This window comes from Chiloscyllium punctatum, chromosome 1, assembly GCF_047496795.1.
Source record: "Chiloscyllium punctatum isolate Juve2018m chromosome 1, sChiPun1.3, whole genome shotgun sequence".
NCBI classification, from domain to species: domain Eukaryota; kingdom Metazoa; phylum Chordata; class Chondrichthyes; order Orectolobiformes; family Hemiscylliidae; genus Chiloscyllium; species Chiloscyllium punctatum.
This window is the reverse complement of record NC_092739.1, coordinates 106,158,553-106,182,095: the sequence shown is the minus strand read 5'-3', so window position 1 is coordinate 106,182,095 and position 23,543 is coordinate 106,158,553. Positions and strand designations below refer to the sequence as shown.

Below are 23,543 nucleotides of genomic sequence, written 5' to 3'. Positions count from 1 at the left end.
TTTGGTGTTTGTTCCACAGATTCACTACCATCTGAGAGAAGAAATTCCACTTTATCTTGTCCTAAATGTCTTAAATTATGCCTTCGGGTGTTAACTCTCCCACAAGGAGAAATAATCTCTCGGAATTACCCCTTACAAATCTTATATGTTTAAATAAGGTCTCCTCTCATTCCTCTAAACTTCAATGATTGTGGCTGAACTTATTCAATCTCTCCTCATAGACAATCACTCCATATTTGGGATCAAGCTAGTGAACATGTAGGCATGGCCAAGTGGTTAAGGTGATGGATTAGAAATCCATTGGGGTTTCCCTACACAGGTTCGAATCTTATGGGCGGCACAGTGGTTAGCACTGCTGCCTCACAGCACCGGAGACCCAGGTTCAATTCCCGCCTCAGGCGACTGTCTGTGTGGAGTAGCACATTTTCCCCATGTCCGCGTGGGTTTTCTCTGGGTTCTTTCTCTGGTTTCCTCCCACAGTCCAAAAATGTGCAGGTTAGGTGAATTGGCCATACTAAATTGCCTGTAGTGATAGGTGAAGGGGTAAATGTAGGAGTTACCCCTTTGGGGTCTGGGTGGGTTACACTTCGGCAGGTCGGTGTGGACTTGTTGGGCCGAAGGGCCTGTTTCCACACTGTAAGTAATCTAACCTAATCTAATCTTATGTGTGGTACCTTACCTAACATTTTTTGGAAGTCCAAATATATTACATCTACTGGAACCCCTTTACATACTTTGCATATTACCTCTTTAAAGAAATCTCATGAAGATTTCAAAACACAGTAAAAATACAATACCAACCATTCACACACCATCAATTTACAGTACTCAAATCCAAGAGAAAATGCTCTCTTTTATCACATTTATAGATTTGACTTAACAGTTTCTTTCAGTCCCCAATCTTGAGAGTTTGAAAGCCTCTTCCTTGATTAATCACACAACTGATTTTAGACTTTGAGCTGGAAAGATAGCGGCTGAGAGGAGACCGGTTAGAGGTCCATAAAATTCTGAGAGGCATAGAAACAGTGGATAGTCAGAGGCTTTTTCCCTGGGTTGAAGTTTCAATTACAAGGTGGCACTGGTTCAAGGTGAGATGGGGAAAGTCTAAGGGAGAAATGCGAGGGAAGTTTTTCACACAGTGTGGTGGAATCCTGGAACACACTGCCAGGAAGAGGTGGTGGAAGCAGGCACATTTGTGACATTTAAGAGGCATCATGAATGGTTACATGAATAGGGAAGGAACAGAGGTATATGAACTGAATATGGGCAGAAGATTTGTTTTTTTTTTTGCTTAGGATATGGTGATCGTCACAAGCTTGGAGGGCCAAAGAACCTGTTCCTGTTTAAATAACCCCTTCTGGATTCTAATCAAATCCTTCCTTCCTGGAACTTTCAAACTAAAATACTTAAACCTGAGGTAACCTATTTCCTAACTTCTATATTATCTTACTTCTTCAGCAGGAACTATATTTTTAACATCTAACTCCAAACAGCACTGAAAGCAAAAGATCTTCAAACTATACAGTTATTCCCCCAAGCAAAAATTCCTGATTCTTCAAACTGCAAGCAAACAAATGCCATTAAATAAATGTTTCTGTCCACTTGCAAAACTCACCCAATGCAAACAAATTTTTATTATCATTCCAGGGACTCACTCTCTCATATATTTGTGTTAAGAAAAAAATTGCTCCAGAACTACTGATAAATTAATCATTAAACAACCTCATAACCACAGACAGAAACCCCATACCACTCGTTCAAAATTTTAAAACCACACACCTTAAATCACATCATTGACCATTCCTGTCTGTTTTCTATCACTGAGCCAATTTTATATCCATTTTGATTCTATCTATGCCTGTTATGAAACAAGTAGTTACAGTGTGAAATGCACTTCCTAGAAATGTGATGGAGGCAGGATCAATTGAGGCATTCAAGAGGGCATTGGATGATTACTTAGTTAGAAATAACGTGCAAAGATGTGGGAGAAAGGCACTCAGTAATGATGCAGATTTGATGAGCTAATGCAAGCATGACTTTCTGAATGGTCTCATGCTCTGCAACAACACTGTGATTGTATGTGATTTTGTTAAATATGTTTTTAAATTATTCATTCATGAGACGAGGGCATCACTGGCAAAGACAGCATTTATTACCCATCTGTAATTGCCCAGAGAGCAGATAAAAGCCAACCACATTGTTTTGAATCCAGAGTCACATGTAGTCCAGACCAGGTAAGGATGGCAGTTTCCCTTCCCTAGAAGGCATTAGAGAAGGAAATTACCATCCTTACCTGGTCTGGACTGCATGTGATTCCAGACCCACAGTAATGTGGTTGACTCTTAAGTGTTGTCTAGGCAATTAGAGATGGGCGATAAATGTTGCCCTTGCCAGTGATGCCCTCATCCCATGAATGATAGTATTGCCCTCATCGCTCCTTTCTGTTACCCCTTCAAAACTCCAAGTTAGATTAGATTTTTTTGAGATTAGATTAGATTCCCTTCCAGTGTGGAAACAGGCCCTTCGGCCCAACTGGTCCATACCGACCCTCTGAAGAGTGACTAGTGACCCAGGTAAAGGTCTGGTGTCCTAGTTTGAATCCCACCATGACTACTTTGCACTATAAAGTCACAGTTGGATTTAAAGTATTCTCCGCATTTCCAAAGAAGTTGCCATTGAAATGCAAAGCTGTGTTTAAACAGCAGAAAGTAGGAGCAGAGTGGCTGTCTGCATGTGGTAGCTGCTCTTTTGAAAGCCCTGTCAATAAGCTTTTCCCCAGAGGACACATTAAAAGCCAAGGTTTTAATAAATATCATAAATAGGGATTACATACCTCTCCCTTTGAACACAATACACTTAAGTTTGACTTAACATTCAGAAGTGACAGTTGAGTTTGTTTCAGAAATTCTCTATGGACAGGGTTAACTTCCTAGGTTATGATTTGGCAGGAGTGAAAGTTGTAGCTTCGCAAATGCTATCTGCAAGGTTTATTAGTTTTTGCATGCTCATTTCTAAACAAGCTACAGAACCATCAAACATTAAAAACAGATGAAATGGCAGAGTTGCTCCAAGTCTAACAGATTGCTAATACAAGAGGCTGGTATTTGACAGCAAAAGGGAAATTGCTGGAAAAGCTTAACAGGTCTGGCAGCATCTGTCATGACAAATCAGAGTTAACATTTCGGGTTTGAGTGATCCTTCCTCAGTTAGTTCTGAGGAAGCGTCACTTGACACAAAACATTAACTCTGATTAAGTTTTTTGCAAAGATCTGTAGCTTGGATTGTGGAATGGAAGCTGATTAGCTCGCCGAGCTGCTGGGTTATTTTGCAGGCGCTTCGTTGCCATGCTGTGTAACATCATCCGTACGACTTCCATGAAGCACTGTTGTACTGTCACACTTGATTTTTGTGTGGTCTGGATTAGAGTGGTGCCCAAAACATCGATTTTCCTGCTCCTCAGATGCTGCCTGACATGCTGTGCTTTTTCTAGCACCACTCTAATCTTGTCTCTGATCTCCAGCATCTGTAGTCCTCACTTTTGCCTTTTGTGTGGTCCACTCTGTTGGGGTGAGTGTAACTTTCTGGTCTTTTCTGTGGCAGTTTGTACACTGGGTCTATGTTTGTTGATGGCCTTTTTGGTTGAAAAGCAGGCTTCCAAGAACTGTCTGGTTAGCTTGTCCTTGAATGGTTAACTTTGTCATAGTCAAGCTACTGGACTTCTGCCTCACCATCCAATTTGTTTTCAATGGCTAGACATACCAACAAGTCAACAGCGCACGGACCAGATCATCAACTACAATAGCAACCATGCCAAAGTCCACAAACAGACCTGTGTCAGGACACGATTCAAAAGAGCTGTGACGCACTGCAACACACCAGAACTGTGCAAGGAAGAGGAAGAACATTTACACAAAGTCTTTGCTAACAACAGATGTACCATCAGCTTCGTCCACTGATGCCTGTCCCGACAGACATCATCAAGAAGACGCTGTATCGACCAACACACTGGGTGGAAGAGTGAAGAACATGTATCAGAATAAACTACCAGGCTGTTATGACCACTAGGTATTATGGTAGTACACTAACCAAAAGACACACTGCACCAATCACTAACCAGGACAAAGGACCTATATCCACAACATGTCAGACCAATGTGGTACAAACAAATCCCTTGCAACAACAGCAAGCACTACATTGGACATACAGGAAGAAAACTAGCCATCCAACTTCACAAACACCATCTGGCAACTGAATGACATGATCCACTCTCCCTTATCTCCATATACAGAGACCAAGAGGGCCATCAATTCGACTATGACAAATTAACCATTCTGGAACAAGCTAATCAGAGACACACCAGAAAGTTCTTGGAAACCTGGTTTTCAAGCAAAAGGACCATCAACAAACACATAGACCCAATGTACATACCACTACAGAGCCCAGGAGTGACATTTAGCCTAACAGGCCAGATCACATAAAAACCAAGCGGGACAGAAAAACAGCACTTCACGGAAGTCACACAATGTTACCCAGCATGGTAACGAAACATCTTCATAATAGCCAAGCAGTTCGGTGAGCTAGCCAACTCTGATTAATTCTGATTTCTCTCCACAGATGCCATTAAACTGGCTAAGCATTTCCACAATTTATGTTTTTGTTTCTGATTTGCAGCATCTGCAGTTCTTTGAGATTTTAAGTAGTTTTTGAGTTCAAAATAGGCAGTTGGGTTACTCAGCCAACAAACAGATGTCTGACGTTTATACACAACAAAGAGGACTTCGATCCTCAGCCACCTGCAGCTGTAGCCTTCAAGTTTATGATATCAGGAATACAGATGTACAAGTATTTCAAACATGTATGGTAATTGTTTCGAACAACTCACCTTAACAAAAGGCAGATTGCTCCTTTGTGTCATTAGCATGAATAATTGGATTTTTGTCCAAATGCAGAGGACTCAAGATTGCAATAAACAAAATTAAATGTGAAAATTTTACTCAACTGACCCACAAAAATTCCAGAATTCCATGCATAGTTATCTTGTCAAAAATTGTCAGATCTTTCCATTTGGCACAATACCATTTCCAGCAGAGAGGCTGACCAAGTAACATCCTCAACCCACATTATAAAGGCTACTGTAAACCAGCTAATAGGATAAAGAAAGTATAATTGAGGCCAGTAGGTTTAAACTCTAATCTTTTTTGTTAATTCTGTTAATTTAGCAATTAACAGGTTTAATCAATATCCATTAACTAGTTACCAAAGTATAAAGTCTTTGAACAGAAGCAGGTAATCAGCATAAAGCAACTGACCGTCTGTACTTCAGGCAAGTTTCCCACAGTCAGTCTCAACAGTTTATGCAACAGTAAGTAATTGCTTGTGCTTGAATATCAAAAGTAGTGACATATGACATTGACAGCAACAGTGTGGATTCAGTTCTTGCATTAGCTGAGATTACTATGAAGGACTCCTTCTCAACCTCTCCCCTCATCTCAGACACAGTGACCCTTAATTTAAACTACCACGAGTCACCTCTCTGTAATGAAATAGCAGCCCTTCTGTCTGCTAAGACCACGGTGACTGGACTAATAATCCAGAGGTATGGACCAATGTACCATTTAAATGGTGAAGAGCCATCTGGATATTTGTAGGAATGTGTTTAATCTTTCTCTCTCTCTCTCTCACTCTCATTCTCTCTGTCTGCACCATGTCAAGATCTTTCGAGATCCTATCTGTTTAATATCAAGCATCCTACTACTTTTCTGAACTCCAACAGACACAAGCCTAACCTGTCTGACCCGTCTGTCTGTCTATCTGTGTCTGTTTGTGTCTCTCCCCCCCCCCAGCTTAAGCATGCCCAAATGTCACTCTACATCCTTCGCAATATAATTTAATCAGTAGAATTCTCTATCCCACACTGTTGTGAATGCTCTATTGTTGATTACATTTCAGGCTGATTGGACAGATCCGTTCTTGTTTCAGGGAATCTAACAGTGTGGAAGCAGGCAGGAATATGGTGTTGAAGGCCAAAGTTGTCACGATTGCACTGAATGCGTGCTAAAGGCAGCATATGGCATGCTTGCCTTCATTGGTCGGGGCATTGACTACAAGAGTCAGGAAGTGATGTTGCAGCTTTATAAAGCTTTGGTTAGGCTGCATTTAGAGTATTGCATTCAATTCTGGTTTCCACATTACAAGAAGGATGTTGAGGCTTTGGAGAGAATACAGAAGAGATTTACCAGGATGCTGCCTGGATTAGAGGGTATGAGCTATAAGGAGAGACTGGACAAACTAGGGTTGTTTTCTCTGGAGCTGCAAAGGCTGAGGGGTGACCTGATAGAAGTTTATAAAATTATGAGGGGCATGGATAGGGTTGACAGTCAGAATATTTCTCCAGAATTAAAATGTCTAATACATGTGTTTAAGGTAAGAAGGCATAAGTTCAAAGGAGATGCGGGGGGCAAGTTTTTTACACAGAGAGTGGTAGGTACCTGGAATGTGCTGCCAGGGTAGTGGTGGTGGGAGATATGATAGGGCCATTTAAGGGACTTGTGGATAAGCACATGAATAAGCGAAGAATGGAGAGATGTGGACCATAGGCAAACAGAAGGGAATAATTTAATTTAGCGTCATGTTTTGCACAGCAACCTGGGCCAAAGGACCTTTTCCTGTGCTGTACTGTTCTATGAATGGCAAAGCAAAATCGATGGGCCAAAAGGTCTACTCCTGTTTCTTGTGTTCTTATACTGATTCTTAACTGCTCTCTGAATTGACCTAGTAAGCCACCCAATGACTAAGGCCTCTGCTGCCTAATGAGCATTAAATGCTGACCTTACGAGTGAAATAAATTCAGGCAACAAACTCTGTTTTACATATTAACATACAAATTTCAAAGCAGGAGCAGGCCAATGGACTGTTTGTGCCTCCTCAGTCATTTTAAAGGTTGTAGTTTATCTGATTACTCCACGTTCCTGCCGAGTCCTGATAACCCTACTTTCCCTTTGCTTACCAATAATTTATTTACCTCCACCTTGAAACATTCAAGGGCTGTGCTTCCACTGCCTTTTAAGAAACAGTCTTTCTGAGAGAAAATAAATTCTCCTAATTTTTTTCTCAAATGACAACCACTTAATTTTTAAACAGTAACCCCTGGTTCAAGGTTTTCTTACAACAGGAAACCTCTTTTCCACATGCACCATGTCAAGATCTTTCAAGATCCTATCTGTTTAATATCAAGCATCCTGCTACTTTTCTGAACTCCAACAGACACAAGCCTAACTTATCTGACTCTTCTTCTTAAGACAACCCACCCATTCTTGGTAGGGTGTTTGCAGCTTTATCAAGTAGAGCCTGAGGTAAGCAGTTCAGTGCATAGATACAAGGGGGAAAAAAACCTGCTATTGTCTCGTAACAAGGTGTCCTATGACAGAAATACTGAACCATCCAGAAGTTCAGGTGCTGTACACAGGTTTCTTTCAGGGAGAAGTGGGTCATTCAGAGAGTAAAGGCCTGTGGTAGCAGCAGAGTTTGGAAGTTTGGAAGTGAAAAGCACCAGAGACAGAAGGCTGTTGAAGAGGAGATTAAGGAACACTTATTAAGAAATAAGCGATTTGTGTTAACAATTCATTTAAGGGTCTGAGGAAGAGACTTTAAAAAAAGCATTGAGTGAATGCAGAAATTTGCTGAAATTGGTACTATAGTGGACAGTGAAGAAGATTATCTAAGATTACAAAGCAATCTTGATCAATTGGATCAATAGGCTGAGGAGTGGCAGATAGAGTTTAATTTGGATAAACACAAGGTGTTGCATTTTAGAGCATAGTGTTCCTGGGGGTTCAGGTGCAGAGTTCTTTGACATTTGTGTCACAAGTAGACAGGGTGATTAAGAAGGCATTGAACACACTTGACTTCATTGCTCAGATCTTTGAGTATAAAAGTTGGGATGTCATGTTGAGGTTGTAAAGGACATTGGTGAGGACTCTTCTGGAGTACTGTGTATAGTTCTGGTCGCCGTGCTAAAGGAAGGCTATTGTTACATTTGAGAGGATTCACAAAAGATTTACCAGGCTGTTGCTGGGAATGAGGGATCTGAGATATAAAAATAGGCTAGGATTTTTTTCACTGGACCATAGGAAATTGAGGGGTGACCTTGTGCAGGTTTATAAAATCATGAGGGCCACAGATAAGGTGAAGAGCAAGGGTCTTCTTCCGAGGATGGGTGAGTTCAAAACTAGGGGGCATATTTTTAAGGTGAGAGGAGAAAGTTTTAAAAAGGACCTGTGGGGCATTGTTTTTTTTACAGTGTGTGTGGAATGAACTGTCAGAGGAAGTGGTGGATGCAGGTACATATAAAAGACATTTGGATAAGTGCATGAATAAAGAGGGATATGAACCAAACACAGGCAATTGGGACTAGTTTAGTTTGGGAATATGATTGCTGTGGACTAGTTGGACTGAAAGGATTGTTTCTGATCTGTATGACTGTATAACTCCACAATCACAAGGAATTTTGAAGTAGAGGCAGTGACCCTTCACTGAGGTTGCAATACCTGTTAGGTTGTTGTTAATGGCAAAATGATTGATCTTTGCAAAAGGACCATTCCAAACAGTTTGTGTGTAATGCAATTGCTTAGTGTTTTTTTCCCTTTTGCATGTAATAAACTTTTTTATGTTCGTTCGTTTACTGGCAGTTTCTTATGAATATACAGTATTCAGTAACTAACCACCATAGTAAATAAATCATAAAACTAAAACTTATTGTCTATCAAGACATGTTTCACTCTGGGATCTGATTTGTCCATTATTACCATCAGCTGGAATTGTTAAGATATTTTATTAACTTTCATAATTATTTTCTTTTTTTGCACCATTCACAGCTCATGCACTCGAACAACCACAACCTCTGCACATGATCATTTTTTATTCTTCCAATCAATGAGAACAATTTCACATTTTCACACATTAAACTCCATTTGCCAGATTTTTACTCATTCATTTACCTATTTACTGTTTTTCCTTTGTAATCTCCTTATATCCTCTTCATAACTCACTCTCCTACCTATCTTTGTGTCATTAGCAAATTTAGCAACCAAACCTTCAGCCCCTTCATTTATTTATATTATAAAGTCAAGACCTCTGCACTAATCCCTATGGTACACTACTCATTGTCTTACCAAGCAGAAAGTTACCCATTTATTTATATTCATTCTTTCCTGTTAACTAGCCAATCATTATTAAATACTTGCTAGAAATCTAAGAACAGTAACTCCACTAGTTCCCCTTTAGTACATGTTACTTTTTCAGGAATTCCATTAAGTTGGTTAAATCATGATTTCCCTTTTACAAGACCATTCCTGAATCCCTTGAATTCCTCCAAGTGCCCTGTTATAATGTCTTTAATAAGAACAGCACGGTGACTGAGTGGTTAGCACTGCTGCCTCTCAGCGCCAAGGACCCCTGGGTTTGATTCTAGCCTCGGGCAACTGTCTGTGTGGAGTTTCCACGTTCTCCCTGTGTCTGCATGGGTTTCCATTCGGGTATTCCAGTTTCCTCCCACAATCCAAAGATGTACGAGTTAGGTGGATTGGCCACAGGAAATTCAGGGATATGAGGGTGGATCTGCGTGGGATGCTCATCAGAGAGTCAGTGTGGATTTGATGGGCCAAATGTCCTGCTTCCACTCTGCAGAGATTCTATGATGAACTTCTTACATCTTCTGTTAATTGATTATAGTTTGTTGCTGATAGTCTCCCTTGCTTTTTGAATCAAAGAAATTACATTCATTGTTTTCCAATCTCAAGGAACCATCCCTAAATCAGGTAATTTTGGAAAATGTAAGCTAGCACATCAATTATCTCTCAAACAACTTTTAAGACCCTATGATTATTTGAATCAGAACCCAGACTCTTGTCAGCCCACATCTCCAATAATTTACTCAGTACCAGTTCCCTGCTGAATGTAATTTTCTTGATTTCCTACCTCTCTTCCATTTCTTGACAAACAGCTAGCTCTAGGATGTGACTTTACTCCTTTATAATGAAGACTGATGTAAATTACTTTTTAATTCATCTTTTGTCTCCTCATTTTGCATTATTAATTTCCCAGATTCACTTTATATTGAACCAATATTCACTTTAACTCTTTTTAGAATATTTATGTAAACTCTTGGAACACTATTTGCATTTCCATATCTAACTAGCTCTCTCTCTCATATTAAAAATTAAAGTTATTTTAACAGACCGAAGTACATGGATATTTTTCTCTCATTTTATTTCTGTGTGTTGATTGCTTATTTTGGGATATTTGGATTACCCCAAAAAATGGTAATCAGTCAAGCAAAATTATTCAAATATAATCATGAAAACATTATTAAGAATGAATACTTGCACAGATTGTGCATTCACGAAGAATGTTTTTCCTCTCTACAAATTACCTGAACCATTGCTAGAATCAAATACTTTCAAGTTGAGGTAAGCCATGTGAGTAGTTTAGAGCATTGATGACCCTTGGAAAAGCAGAAATAGATCAGAATTGTGACCATCTGTCTATCTGATTCTTCATTTTAAAAAAGTATTAAATATTTTCTATCCATAAACTAGTTCAGTGCCTCTTACAGAGATGAATGCCCTTTTGCTGACCCACTTTGGATCCCCATCAACTGATTAGCATAATTGAAAAGTTAAAGACCATTAACAATTGTATACATTGTGATTACAGTTACTGAACAGATTCTAAAATCACCAGCTGACATTTCACAGTCCTCAGTATTTGGATTCTTAGAAAGCCTCAACCTTCTCAGGCATTCCTATTTGCTATAGGAATGTTTTTCTTATACATCCTCTCCCTGGGATAATATGTTCTGAGGCTTTGGTCCCTGCATACTCATATTTCTTATTCATTCTATTTATCAAATAACCGAAAGATAACAGCTGTAATAGCTGACACAAGGCATAGTTCAGTGGGTCATGCAGAATTTCATAAATGCTTCATCCAACAAGCAGTAGCTTACAACAAACTATTGAATGTGAGGAAGCGAGATCAACAACTTCTTTAATCGAATCCAATTACATGAGTTAATTGCCTTAATTGGAGTTCTGCCAACAGTTTCACCAAAACATTCCAAGCAGCTGAAGTACAGAGGAAACTTAAATCCTCAGTGACTTGTTGACAGCAAACAACTGTTCACACGCATGTGCCATTACATTTTCCAAGTACCTTTAGGTCATCAGAAATATTTACAATACCAGAAGTTCTTCCTCTTCAATACTATAACTTGCACCCCCAGCTTTCCTGGGGAAGTCAAAAGCAAAATGCAAAGTAAAATCATAGTGCACCAGAAAAATAAATGATATACAAATTCAAGATAAAATTACACCTTGAGTTGAATTTTAACAAAAATCAGTTAAGTGTCATTTTTTTGAGTCTCAGGAAAGCTTTGCTCCGTGAGGCCTAGCAAGTTTTCTTCCCAAAGCATGATCATCCCAAACTCATCTCGTTAACTTTGCTGCACAATCTTACGGCATTCCACTCCCGATCACTAAACAGAAATACATACCATTCCTGGCCATCGCAGGATTCCTAACACCAGTGCCAAATGTTTTTAAAAGGTTGTGCAACTGGTTAAGTGTTGTCAGTTTGTAGCTACCAGCATGGTTCATTTTTGTTTTTGCCTCTGACAAGGAAATATTGAAACCCGACTTTTCAGACAGAGACTTGGAGGTCCAGGTGGACAGAGTGATAGAGTTGAAGGCTGCCCTCTTCATCCAGGACTGACAAAGGAGGCTACGACACTCCAGAACCTGCCAGCTTGGTCTACATTGCCAACTAGGTCAGTGTAATCTCCACAGTCTGGAGAAACAGTTAGAAATGCCACAAGAAAGTCAATAACCTTCACCTCTCTGCCAGGCTAAGTGCCTACATCTTTTCCCGACACTCACTCTATCTTTGCAATTACACCAACTTCCCACCAAGGCTCATACTCTACCATTCTCATTACTGCTAGCAATATTTTTTCTCCCTTGCACCTAACCACCGGCAACTCCACCCCACCTGCTCCATGACATTTTGCGCATGGTCTCTGTGCGACATATTCACTCACTCAGGATTCCTTCCTCCACCTGCACCATCACCGACAGCTGTGCCACCCACTTTCATCTCACTCAATCCCTCCCTTTGTCTAATTCCAGGAGAAAATAATCCCTAATTGGACAGAAAGAGCCAAGACGAGTTGCCTGAACACTAAGTGCCTCCGTCTTTGCTCTACTACCTCACACTCTATCTTTGTAATTACACCAAGCTCTCACTATACCACTCATTACTACATGCAATATCTTCTCTCCCTTGCTCCTAATTACCACTAACCCCACCCACCATTAATTCACTGACTATATGATTATATTAGATTCCCTACAGTGTGGAAACAGGCCCTACGGCCCAACAAGTCCACACCAACCCTCCAAAGAGCAACCCACCCAGACCCATTCCCCTACGTTTACCTCTGACTAATGCACCTAACACTACGGGCAATTTAGCATAGCCAATTCACCTGACCTGCACATCTTTGGACTGTGGGAGGAAACCGGAACACCCCGGAGAAAATCCACGCAGACACAGGGAGAATGTGCAAACTCCACACAGACAGTTGCCCGAGGCAGGAATTGAACCCAGGTCCCTGGCGCTGTGAGACAGCAGTGCTAATCACTGAGCCAACGTGCCACCCCATATCTCATATCTTCTCCAGTCTCCACTCAAAATTCGGAAATTACAATGTTTTTTACTTAAATGTAAACTAATAGTCATTCATCCAATAAAAAAGGTCATTGAGATTAACCAGCATTTTAGAAATTTTCATTATTCATAACCTAGTTAGCTCATATTTTGCTTAACATGGATCTTTAGCTCAACCATGACAAATGGCAGAACAAAGTCCTGCAGAATTTGTCATTTTGTCAGCTAGTTCTTGTGGAAAACAAGAATCTTGCAGATATCTGACAGAATGCCAGCTTCAGCAAAAAATTGAGGTTGACACTGCAAGGCAATAATCAGAGGGCACTTGCTGGTGTCATATAAAGTAAAGCTGTCCAATTCTTCCAGTGATTCAGTGGACGTACAAGGATTTGTGTCACAATTCAAAGATAAACAAGCCACTGTATTGGCCAAGTTTTCTTGTACATCCAACACTACCGAAATGCTCTTTACTGGTCACTCATTTCTGTTGTGTAGAAAATGGCTGACATTCTCTATTTAAGATCCTCATGCTTGTTTTCAAATCCCCCATCCTTGTTTCCTTATTTAACCTCCTTGATGCCTTCAGTTATACACTCTTTTCAATTCCATTTCCCTGTAATTTCTTGATTTTCTTCATACTGTTTGTGGTCCTAAGCCTAATTCCATCCTAACTCTTTCCCCCCCACACACTGCCACCCCCATCCTCCCCCATCTCTACCTTCTTTATGACAGTTAGTAAATCCTGCCACTTTTAACAGTTTTTGCCTGTTTGCCCTAATATCTTCATGGTGATTCAAGGTTATATTTTCTTTACCAATGTTCCTGAAGAGCAGCTTGGGATATTTTATTATATTAAAGGTTGTTGGTATTAACTGTCACTGCATTTCAAGGTAATCAGTTCTGTACAAAAAGCTTTGATATGTTTCCTTTGATAACCTGCTGTATAATTAAAAGGCTATCTTTTCATCAAATAAGCCTATAAGGTCCCACATAAGAGATTAATGCACATAAGATTAGGGGTAGTGAACTAACATGAATAGAGAATTGTTTGGCAGACAGGAATCTAAACAGTAATAAATAAATTGATTTTTTCTGAGTGGCAGCCAGTTAATAGTGGAGTAGAGAAGGGATCAATGCTAGTACCCCAGCTATGCACAATACATATTAATGCTTGAGAAGTAGGAACTAAATGTAACATCTGCAGTTTCACAGATGGCACAAAACTGAATTGTGAGGAAGGTATAAAGATGCTTCAGTGTGATTAGGACAAGTTGAATGAATGGGCAAATACATGGCAGATGAAATATAGTATGGATAAAAGTCAGGCTATCCACTTTGCTAGCAAAATCAGAAAGGCAGATTATGTGAATGGCAGTAGCTTGAGAAAGGAGGTGGTGCATGTAGACCAGGGTATCCTTGTACACCAGCCACGGAAATTAGGCAAGCAAATGCAGCAGGCAGTAAAGAAGAGAAATGATATGTTGGTCTTCATAGCGTGAAAATGAGAGTACAGGAGCAGGGATGTCTTGGTGTAATTGTAAAGGGCCTTGATGAGATCATTCTTAGAGTATTGTATGTAATTTTGTTTCCATACTTGAGGAAGGATGTTCTCATTATGGAGGAGGTGGAATAGAGGTCTGTTGATTCCTGGGATGGCAAGACTGTCATAAGAAGAGAGATTGGATTGGTTAAGAGTATATTCACTGGAGGTTAGAAGAATGAGAGGTTATCTTTTAGAAACCTGTAAAATTGTAACAGGACGAGACAGTGTAAACACGTGAAGGATGTTCCTGATGACTGAGGAGACCTGAGCTGGAGGTCATAGTCTAAAGGCACTGGGTAAGCTGTTTCGGAGTTAGCTCTAGAAGAAGTTAGATATAGTTCTCAGGGCAAAAGGAATCAAAGAGGATGGGAACAGGGTACAGAGTAGGCTGATCAGCCATGATCATATTGAATGGTTCCAAGAGCCAAATGACCTACCCTTGCTCCAGTTTAATGTTTCTATGCTTCTATAATACTTATGTTAAGTTTGAGTTCTGACATACCTTTGTGTAAATCAATCATTTGAGCTATTGGGGACACAAAATTATTCTTTAACCAAATGTAAAGATGCAAGTTTTCCATTTTCATTCCAAAGTACGGATTGGATTAATTATCACAGAAAAGCAAAGGTCACAATGGAAGCTGGGCTTTCAATTCCCAGAAAAAGTAATTTAACATCGCATTGAGTTTCAAGAGTATAGTAAATATCAGTAACAACAAATAAGAAGTGTGTATTTTTTAGTACACCTAGACACATGTAGACAAATGAGGAAGCTATATTTAAAACAATTAAGAAGACAAGAATAACTGCAATTTTGCACAGGTCAACTCAACAGATATCCTTTAGAAAGGAAACCTACTGTCCTCACTCAATCTGATATCTAGCTCCAGCTCCAAATTGCTCATATTACAAAATTGATCTTCTCTTAGAATCATTGAATCCCAACTGTATGGAAGCTGGCCATTCAGTCCATCAAGGCCACACCAACCCTCCAAGCGACATCCCACCCAGACCCACCCTCAACCCCATCGCTGTAGCCTTGCATTTCCCATGGCCAACCCACATAACATGCACATCTTTGGACTGTGGGAGGAAACTGGAGCCAGAAGAAATCCACAGAGACACAGGGAGAATGTGCAACACACAGACAGTCACCCAAGGCCCAAGAACCTGGAGCAGTGAAGTAGCAGTGCTAGCCACTTAGCCACTGTGCTGCCCAAGTACTTGGAGTATTGTATGCTGTGTTGTATCCAAATCTGAGGAAGGATATTCTAATTATGGAGGAAGTGCAACAAAGGTCTACCAAATTGTTTCCAGGGATGGCAAGACTAACATATGAAGTGAGACTGGATCAGTTAAGACTTCTTCATTGGAGTTTAGAAGAATGAAGGGTAATCTCATTTTAGAAACATTTAAGATTGAAACAGGACTAGACAGTGTAAACACAGAAAGGCCTAGCTATCTACTAGTAATCCACTCAATTTAATCTGTTCATTGTTGTGGTAATTAGGGATGAATAATAAAGGGCAATTGCATTCCAAAAATGAATGAAGAAAATATTACATGCCTTCATGTCCCTGCTTTACTTTTCAACATTTCTTTCCCTATCCCTGTGTCTTACCATGTTATAGATTGATCCTGACCTTGAAGGGCAGAAACTTGCCCCTTACTGGATCTTTGTCCAGTAGCATTATACAGACAACAGCTAGACAGGAATGGTGGAATAACAAGCCTCGTTTTTTTTGTTACCTCTCTTGATCTGGGAGGTACTTTACCTCTAACCAGTGCTTGTTTTAATTTGTTGTTTGTGTTTTATAGAATCATAGAAATCAGCCAATCGAGTCCATACTGACTGAAGTGCATCCCATCCAGACCCACCCTATTCTGCATTTCCCATGGAAAATCCACCTAACCTACACACCTTTGGATTGGATTAGATTAGATTACTTAGTGTGAAAACAGGCCCTTCGGTCCAACAAGTCCACACCGACCCGCTGAAGCGCAACCCACCCAGACCCATTCCCCTACACTTACCCCTTCACCTAACACTACAGGCAATTTAGCATGGCCAATTCACGTAACCTGCACATTTTTGAACTGTGGGAGGAAACCGGAGCACCCGGAGGAAACCCACACAGACACGGGGAGAATGTGCAAACTCCACACACAGTCAGTTGCCTAAGGCGGGAATTGAACCCGGGTCTCTGGCGCTGTGAGGCAGCACTGCTAACCACTGTGCCACTATGCTGCCTTTGGAGATTTGCAATTCTGAATTTGTTTTTATTTATCCATAGCAGAGCACATTCAATGACTACTATTAATTTATCAACAAATCCAGCCCTTTCAGCTCAGAACTACATTCAAAGGAAAGCAGTCAGAATCAGACTGCAAAGCTGTAGCTCTGTCTGACCCGCATTCCCTTCAAGCACAGTTTTTCTGCAGAGAATTTGGGATCACAACCATGATCATAGTGCAACAATGTGTTACATTGTGAAGTGATGGAATGCTGATTTGAATAAATGTCAATGACTTTTTTTGTTATAAATTTTTCTGCCATTGGGAAAGAAAAAAGTAGAAGTTAAATAATTCTCTTCGATGAAAGCCAAGGTTTGGAGAAGTTGCTGTTAACAACATCAGTCCAGATGTGTGTCGTCGCCAGATTGAGAGTATTGCTTCATTTGTTGGTTTTGTCAAGAGCTTCACATCGTTCTCTGTTTACAGATTATTTTTGTGGCTTTAAACAGATGGTATTGTTTTAACAATTCACAGCTGAACAATAAGGATTAAAAATGAGTTGTGACTATGTTACACTCGCCACTGGGCAGAAAATGCCATTAGTTGGACTTGGAACATGGAAGAATTCAGCTGCACAGGTAAGTGCCTATAATTGCAGCACAGTTATTAGTCAATCATTTGTTACTTTAATACATTTTAGCCACTACATGTTCCTCATCATAATTTATTTTCTTCTACACTTTATTCTAATACTGAGTAATAAAACCAACCAACATCACCACTGAACTCGGTAAAGTCACCTGTACGATAGTTTATATTCCAAGGTCCCTCCACCATGAGCCAACCTCCGATAATCAATCTCAGTGTTACATTTTTCACATCCCAAACTACTCTCTCATGAAGTTTCATGGAGTGAGACTAATGATAATTTATGCACTGTGTAACTTTGCCATAAAAAAAACTGATATAAAGCTGCAAAAAAACTGACTTAATACAGATTCCCTTCATTCAACAAAATTCTTCCCATCAATCAAGATTGCATTCAAGCTTTGGTCCCAGAGGAATCATAGCCCGTTACCCAGCAGCTTAAATATTTTGCAATACAATTTGTCGAATCAGATGCATCAGTAAAACTAGATATTGCACCTCACCAACATTTGAATCTGTGTTACTTTGCTTTCTGCAGGTGAAATCAGCAGTCAGTTATGCGCTTGAAATAGGATACCAACATATAGACTGTGCTTTTGGCTACAGCAATGAGCATGAAATTGGAGAAGTCCTTCATGAAAAATTACAAGTTAATAAAGTAAGGAAGCTGGAAAGTTTATTTTAGAAAAAGAGATGTTAATTGGAATGCCAATCCACCACTTCATAATCAAGAGAAAAACTATGTAAAATCAAGAAATTTGATATTAAATGCATATGTTGTTTTCTTTTTGGATATAAACCAAACTAGATTTACAGGTTATAAAGATTTTTGGTGGTTTATTTAATTTTTAACAGATCATATGAAGCTACTGTTAATCTTCAGTATATATGGATTTAGAAACAAAGTCAGAGTGTGATACTCAAATCCTTTATCCCCACATAACCCCCTTTCCATTCAAATTTCTTCCTGTTTATATTCCAAATTAAGGTGGATTAAGATTCCCAAAGGGAAATTACAGAGTTTCATACTTTTATGATTATTCATTCTGAAGTTTTGATCATCCACAAGTTAGCAGAAGTGATCTCCCTGTATTGCAGACAATATTTTTGATGTTAGCACATAATGTAACTGTATCCTTCAGGCAGCATGCTTCATACATTGCTGGTCTGCTGGTGTAATCCAGGTATAGATCCATTTCTGGAGAAACCATACAGCAGGCAGGGAACCCAAGCCTATTTTGACTTTGGTATGCAATGTCACTTCTTGTAGCACACTAACTGACACGCAATTTAAAAGTGCTGAGTGTGCATTGAAATGATAGCTCATTTTCCACAATTTGTACATTAACTGTCCCACTCCTTGATGTTCAGTGCAATCCAAGAATAATTTTTCTGCAATTAGTCCCTTAATACTTGTAACTGTTAATACATTTTTGAGGACCCTTAGGATTTAAGAATTACTCCAGTGCCTTGGCGTTTACTCTCTCAATTCACAAATCAATTCAATAATGCATCTGCCAGCACCCAGTCAATAACCACTACATATAACTGCCCAAATCATGAGACACATGTCGTATAGTCCCAATATATCTGCATAAAACAATAGCACCATAGTGCTGTAAAATGATGATGCACTTATAGTATTGTGATGAATTTCAGTACATTTTTATACTGCCTTTCCTTTAAGCATTTTTGATAAGGCAAATTTTATCAAAATGCTTGCATACACTCATCAGGATACTCAACAGCATTCATCTTCTTAATACAGGATAGATCTTTCCTTGTTCCTAAAATATGCCAGCTGGACATGAGCTGGAACATGACGTACTGATGCATATCTAGCTTAGCAAAAAACAACTTCACTCCCAGTGCCAGACAACAGTAACTTTGGAATATAAAGGATACTTCTTAAGAAACTCAGCAGACCCGGCAGCATCTCAGAGAATGACAGAGATGTACAGCATGGAAACAGACCCTTCGGTCCAACCTGTCCATGCCGACCAGATATCCCAACCTAATCTAATCCCACCTGCCAGCACCCGGCCCATATCCCTCCAAACCCTTCCTATTCATATACCCATCCAAATGCCTCTTAACTGTTGCAACTGTACCAGCCTCCACCACATCCTCTGGCAGCTTATTCCATACACGTACCACCCTCTGTGTGAAAAGGTTGCCCCTTAGGTCTCTTTTATATCATTCCCCTCTCATCCTAAACCTATGCCCTCTAGTTCTGGACTCCCCGACCCCAGGGAAAAGGCTTTGTCTATTTATCCTCTCCATGCCCCTCATAATTTTGTAACCCTCTATAAGGTCACCCCTCAGCCTCCGACGCTCCAGGGAAAACAGTCCCAGCCTGTTGAGCCTCTCCCTGTAGCTCAAATCCTCCAACCCTGGCAACATCCATGTAAATCTTTTCTGAACCCTTTTAAGTTTCACAACATCTTTCCGATAGGAAGGAGACCAGAATTGCACGCAATATTCCAACAGTGGCCTAACCAATGTCCTGTACAGCCGCAACGTGACCTCCCAACTCCTGTACTCAGTACTCTGACCAATAAAGGAAAGTATACCAAATGCCTTCTTCACTATCCTATCTACCTGCGACTCCATTTTCAAGGAGCTATGAACCTGCAGTCCAAGGTCTCTTTGTTCAGCAACATTCCCTAGGACCTTACCATTAAGTGTATAAGTCCTGCTATGATTTGCTTTCCCAAAATGCAGCACCTCGCATTTATCTGAATTAAACTCCATCTGCCACTTCTCAGTCATTGGCCCATCTGGTCCAGATTCTGTTGTAATCTGAGGTAACCCTCTTCGCTGTCCACTACACCTCCAAATTTGGTGTCATCTGCAAACTTACTAACTGTACCTCTTATGCTCGCATTCAAATCATTTATTCAAAAGTAGAGGACCCAGCACCGATCCTTGTGGCACTCCACTGGTCACAGGCCTCCAGTCTGAAAAACAACCCTCCACCACCACCCTCTGTCTTCTACCTTTGAGCCAGTTCTGTATCCAAATGGCTAGTTCTATGGAGAAAGAAACAGAGTTAATGTTTCAACTTTGGGAACTCCCAAAGACTCTTCTTTGGGAACTAAAGGGGCTGGAAAATTATGGATTTTATGTTGTTGACAAAGGGGATGCAGCAGCAAGTGGAAGAGAATGTGATAATGCTCATAGCAAAATGCAAAGTGAATTCTAATGCTGGTAAAGGAGAAATTGTGATGTAAAAATTGCTATGAAAATATGTAAGCTTCAATAAGAAAAAATAGATAAACTCCAATGAAACGAAAGATAATGAGACACAAACCAGACCTAGAGAGGGTTGGGGGTTGGTAATTCAAAATGGAGGACAGCGTTCATACTTTGAAGTTGTTGAATTCTTGTGTTGAGTGCTAATAGCTTTGAAGGTATAGAAAATGAAGTGCTGTTCCTCCAGCTTGCGTTGAGTTTCTCAGGACACGTCAGCAGGCTCAGGAGAGAAACATTGGCATGGTTTGGTGAAATGGCAAGCAACTGAAAGATCAAGGTCATTTTTACTCCTATATAGAGAGAGCCATTTAAAAACAGTCAATCAACCTTTGTTTGAACTCATCATTGAAATGGAGGGTGCATTATGAAAGTGAATACAGTGGACTAAATTGAAGGTAGTACAAATAAAATGCTGCTTCAGCTTGACGGTAAGGAGGTGGTGAATTGGGAGGTGTTACACCTTTTGTAACTGAATAGGAAGGTGCCATGGGGAGTGAGGGAATGTTAGGTGTAATGGAGAAGTAAGCCAGGGTGTTATAGCGGGAACATCCCTCCAGAATGTTGATGGGGGGTGGCGGGGGGGATGTTTGGTGGCAGCATACTTTGGAGGTATCGGAAATGGCAGAAAATAATCCTTTGAATGCAGAGTCACAGGCTGATCAGTGAGGACAAGGGGAACCCTATCTTTGTTCTGGGAGGGAGGGGAAAGGCTGACGGCAGAAGGTGAGGGAGAAGTTGTAATTTGTCAGACACAGCTTTGGGCTCTGATAAAACCATATGACCAATGAGCAGAAGTAGGCCATTCAGCCCATTGAATCTGCTGCACCATTCAATGAGGTCATGGCTGATCCAATAACCCTCAATCCTCTTGACTTTTCCCTATAACCCTTGATTTCCTTACGAACTAAAAATCTGTCTATCCCAGCCTTGAATATACTTAACAACACAGCATTGACAGCCTCTACAGTAAAGAATTCCACAGATTGACTACACTTTGAAAGACTTCAAAAACACAAGCTGGCACCTCAGAGTGGTCCAGGATGCAAGATTTAAGACAGATTACTTGATATTTAGTGCGTAGCTTCATTATCTGGTTATTGTGGTAACAAATGATCTGTATGTTAAGGGAGTAGAATCCTTTTCTATCAATGGAAACCTTGAAAGAGTGCTTTGTCATGTACTCAGTTGCATCCAGCTCCTGTGGAAAGGTTTAGTAAGGTTTACTTCTAAAGGATTGACAGCTTTAGGGTTGAGAAGCAAAAAACAGCCTCATAGTACTGCTGTAGCTTGGATGGATAACTGTGGTTAATATTTAATCTGGTTAAAACCAGTTCCTGCACAATCTGAGGTGGAGCATTTAAAAAAAGGCTTCGTACAACCAGCAAAAAACCAGAGGTCACATGACAACAGGTTATAGTCCAACAGGTTTATTTGAAAACACACAAGCTTTTGCAGGAACTTTGTCAGGACAGACTTAAGAAAGGAACTTGCAGAGTGGTGAGGAAGTTCAGTAACTGGGAGTGGCAGATGTTTCTTTGTATCTGCTGTTTTGTTTTCGTAAATATTTTCACAGAGCAGTGTGGGTAGGAGAAGAGCAAGGGCCAAGAGCTGGAAAATTAAGGGATTAACCGGAAAACCACGAGGTAGAAGTAAATGTCAGTGAATTAGAGATTACAGTTAATGGAAGGGAGTATCCTGAAGATTAAGTCATTAGACAAAATAGCAAGTGCTCCCAACTGCAGATGTTTGAGCTCCGTGTTTCGGAACTGGAGCAGCAGCCAGAGAAATGTGGCACATCTGTGAGGTTGTGAGTTTTGTGGACAGCACATTTAGAGAGGTGGTCATACTACAGTTCAAGGAACTGAAGGAAAGATGGTAATGGGTGACCACTGGATAGTCAGAGAATCAGACAGGTAGTTCAGGAGTCTCCTAGAGTCCGACTTCCAAATCAGTTTTCCATTTTGGAAGCTGACTAGGGAACTGGTTGCTCAAGGGAGTGCTGAGAAACCCAAGCTTCTGACACCACAAGTGTCCTAACTGCACAGGCAGGGAGGAAGAAGGAAGCAGGAGCAATAGTGATAGGGATTAATTGGATAGTGGAACAGACCCAGGCTCCATGTTGGGAGGAATTTAAACATGTTCAGCAGGGGGAAGGGACGCCGTATTAGTACAATAAAGACAGAGCATACCTTAGTAAAGGAATCAAGGCAGAGAAAGTTCAGCCATGTGGAATCACAAGGGAATAAGGCAAAGCTGGATGGCCCTAATCTATAATACTCTTAGCATTAAACTAAAAATGTCGATTGGCACATGTGCTATTACAGAGATGTGGTTAAGGGAAGTGCAGGATTGGCAACTGTACATTGAGAATCTAAGTACAGTCTTCAGGCAAGACAATAAATCTACAGACTATGGGGCATTCAAAAGGGCATTAGCAAGTACAGCCCAACATGTTCCTTTTAAGGTGAAACAGGAACAACAAGCACAGGACAGCCTGGACATCGAAAACATTCAAGACTGGATAAAAAGGAAAAGAGAGACTTTTAGCAGGTATAATGTGAGCAAATCATTGGACACCCTAATAGATGATAGGAAGTGCATGGGGAAAACATTTAGGAGAGCAAATACAGGGCCCTGGGTGACTCTGCATCTGTCTACCGTACCTACAGAAGAATATTAATATGTTGAAAAGAGAGCAGAGGGGTTTCCTTGACTAATACCAGGAATGAATGAATTATCTTATGGGGAAAGGCAAGATAGGCTCAGCCTGTATTCTCTAGAGTTTAGAAGAGTCAGGCAGGTTGTAATTGAAGCATACAAGACCCTGAGGGGACTTGATCTGGTGGATGTGAAATAGATGATTCCTCTTGTTGGAGAATCTAGAATTAGGCATCACAATTTAAAAATAAGGATGGCCCATTTAAGACATATGGAGAAATCTTTCTTTCTCCTAGGGTGTTGAGTATCTTTGTAATTCCTTCACTCAGAAGGCATTGAATGCAGAATCCTGAAATATTTTTAAGGCAAAAGTAGGTAGATTCTTGACTAACAGAGTGATGCAAGATAATTGGGAACATTGACTCTATGTTAAAATCAGATCAGCTATGCTTTTGTTGAATGACATAGCAGGGTGAAAGGG

General features: G+C 40.3%; 1 protein-coding gene across 3 annotated transcripts in view; it reads left to right on the top strand.

Moving 5' to 3' along the window:
- The first annotated feature begins 5,334 nt into the window (after positions 1-5,334).
- The window catches only part of akr1a1a (aldo-keto reductase family 1, member A1a (aldehyde reductase)), a 46,362-nt gene continuing 28,153 nt past the window's right edge, over positions 5,335-23,543 (top strand). Inside the window, exons 1-3 of one of the 3 annotated variants that reach the window (XM_072571738.1) lie at positions 5,335-5,362; positions 17,036-17,139; positions 17,688-17,807. In XM_072571738.1, the coding sequence (XP_072427839.1) occupies positions 17,056-17,139; positions 17,688-17,807 (204 nt within the window). In that variant the 5' untranslated portion in view covers positions 5,335-5,362; positions 17,036-17,055. Of the gene's footprint in view, positions 5,363-11,400; positions 11,825-16,987; positions 17,140-17,687; positions 17,808-23,543 lie in introns of those variants that run through there. The other 2 variants (XM_072571723.1, XM_072571730.1) reach the window with 2 other exon arrangements.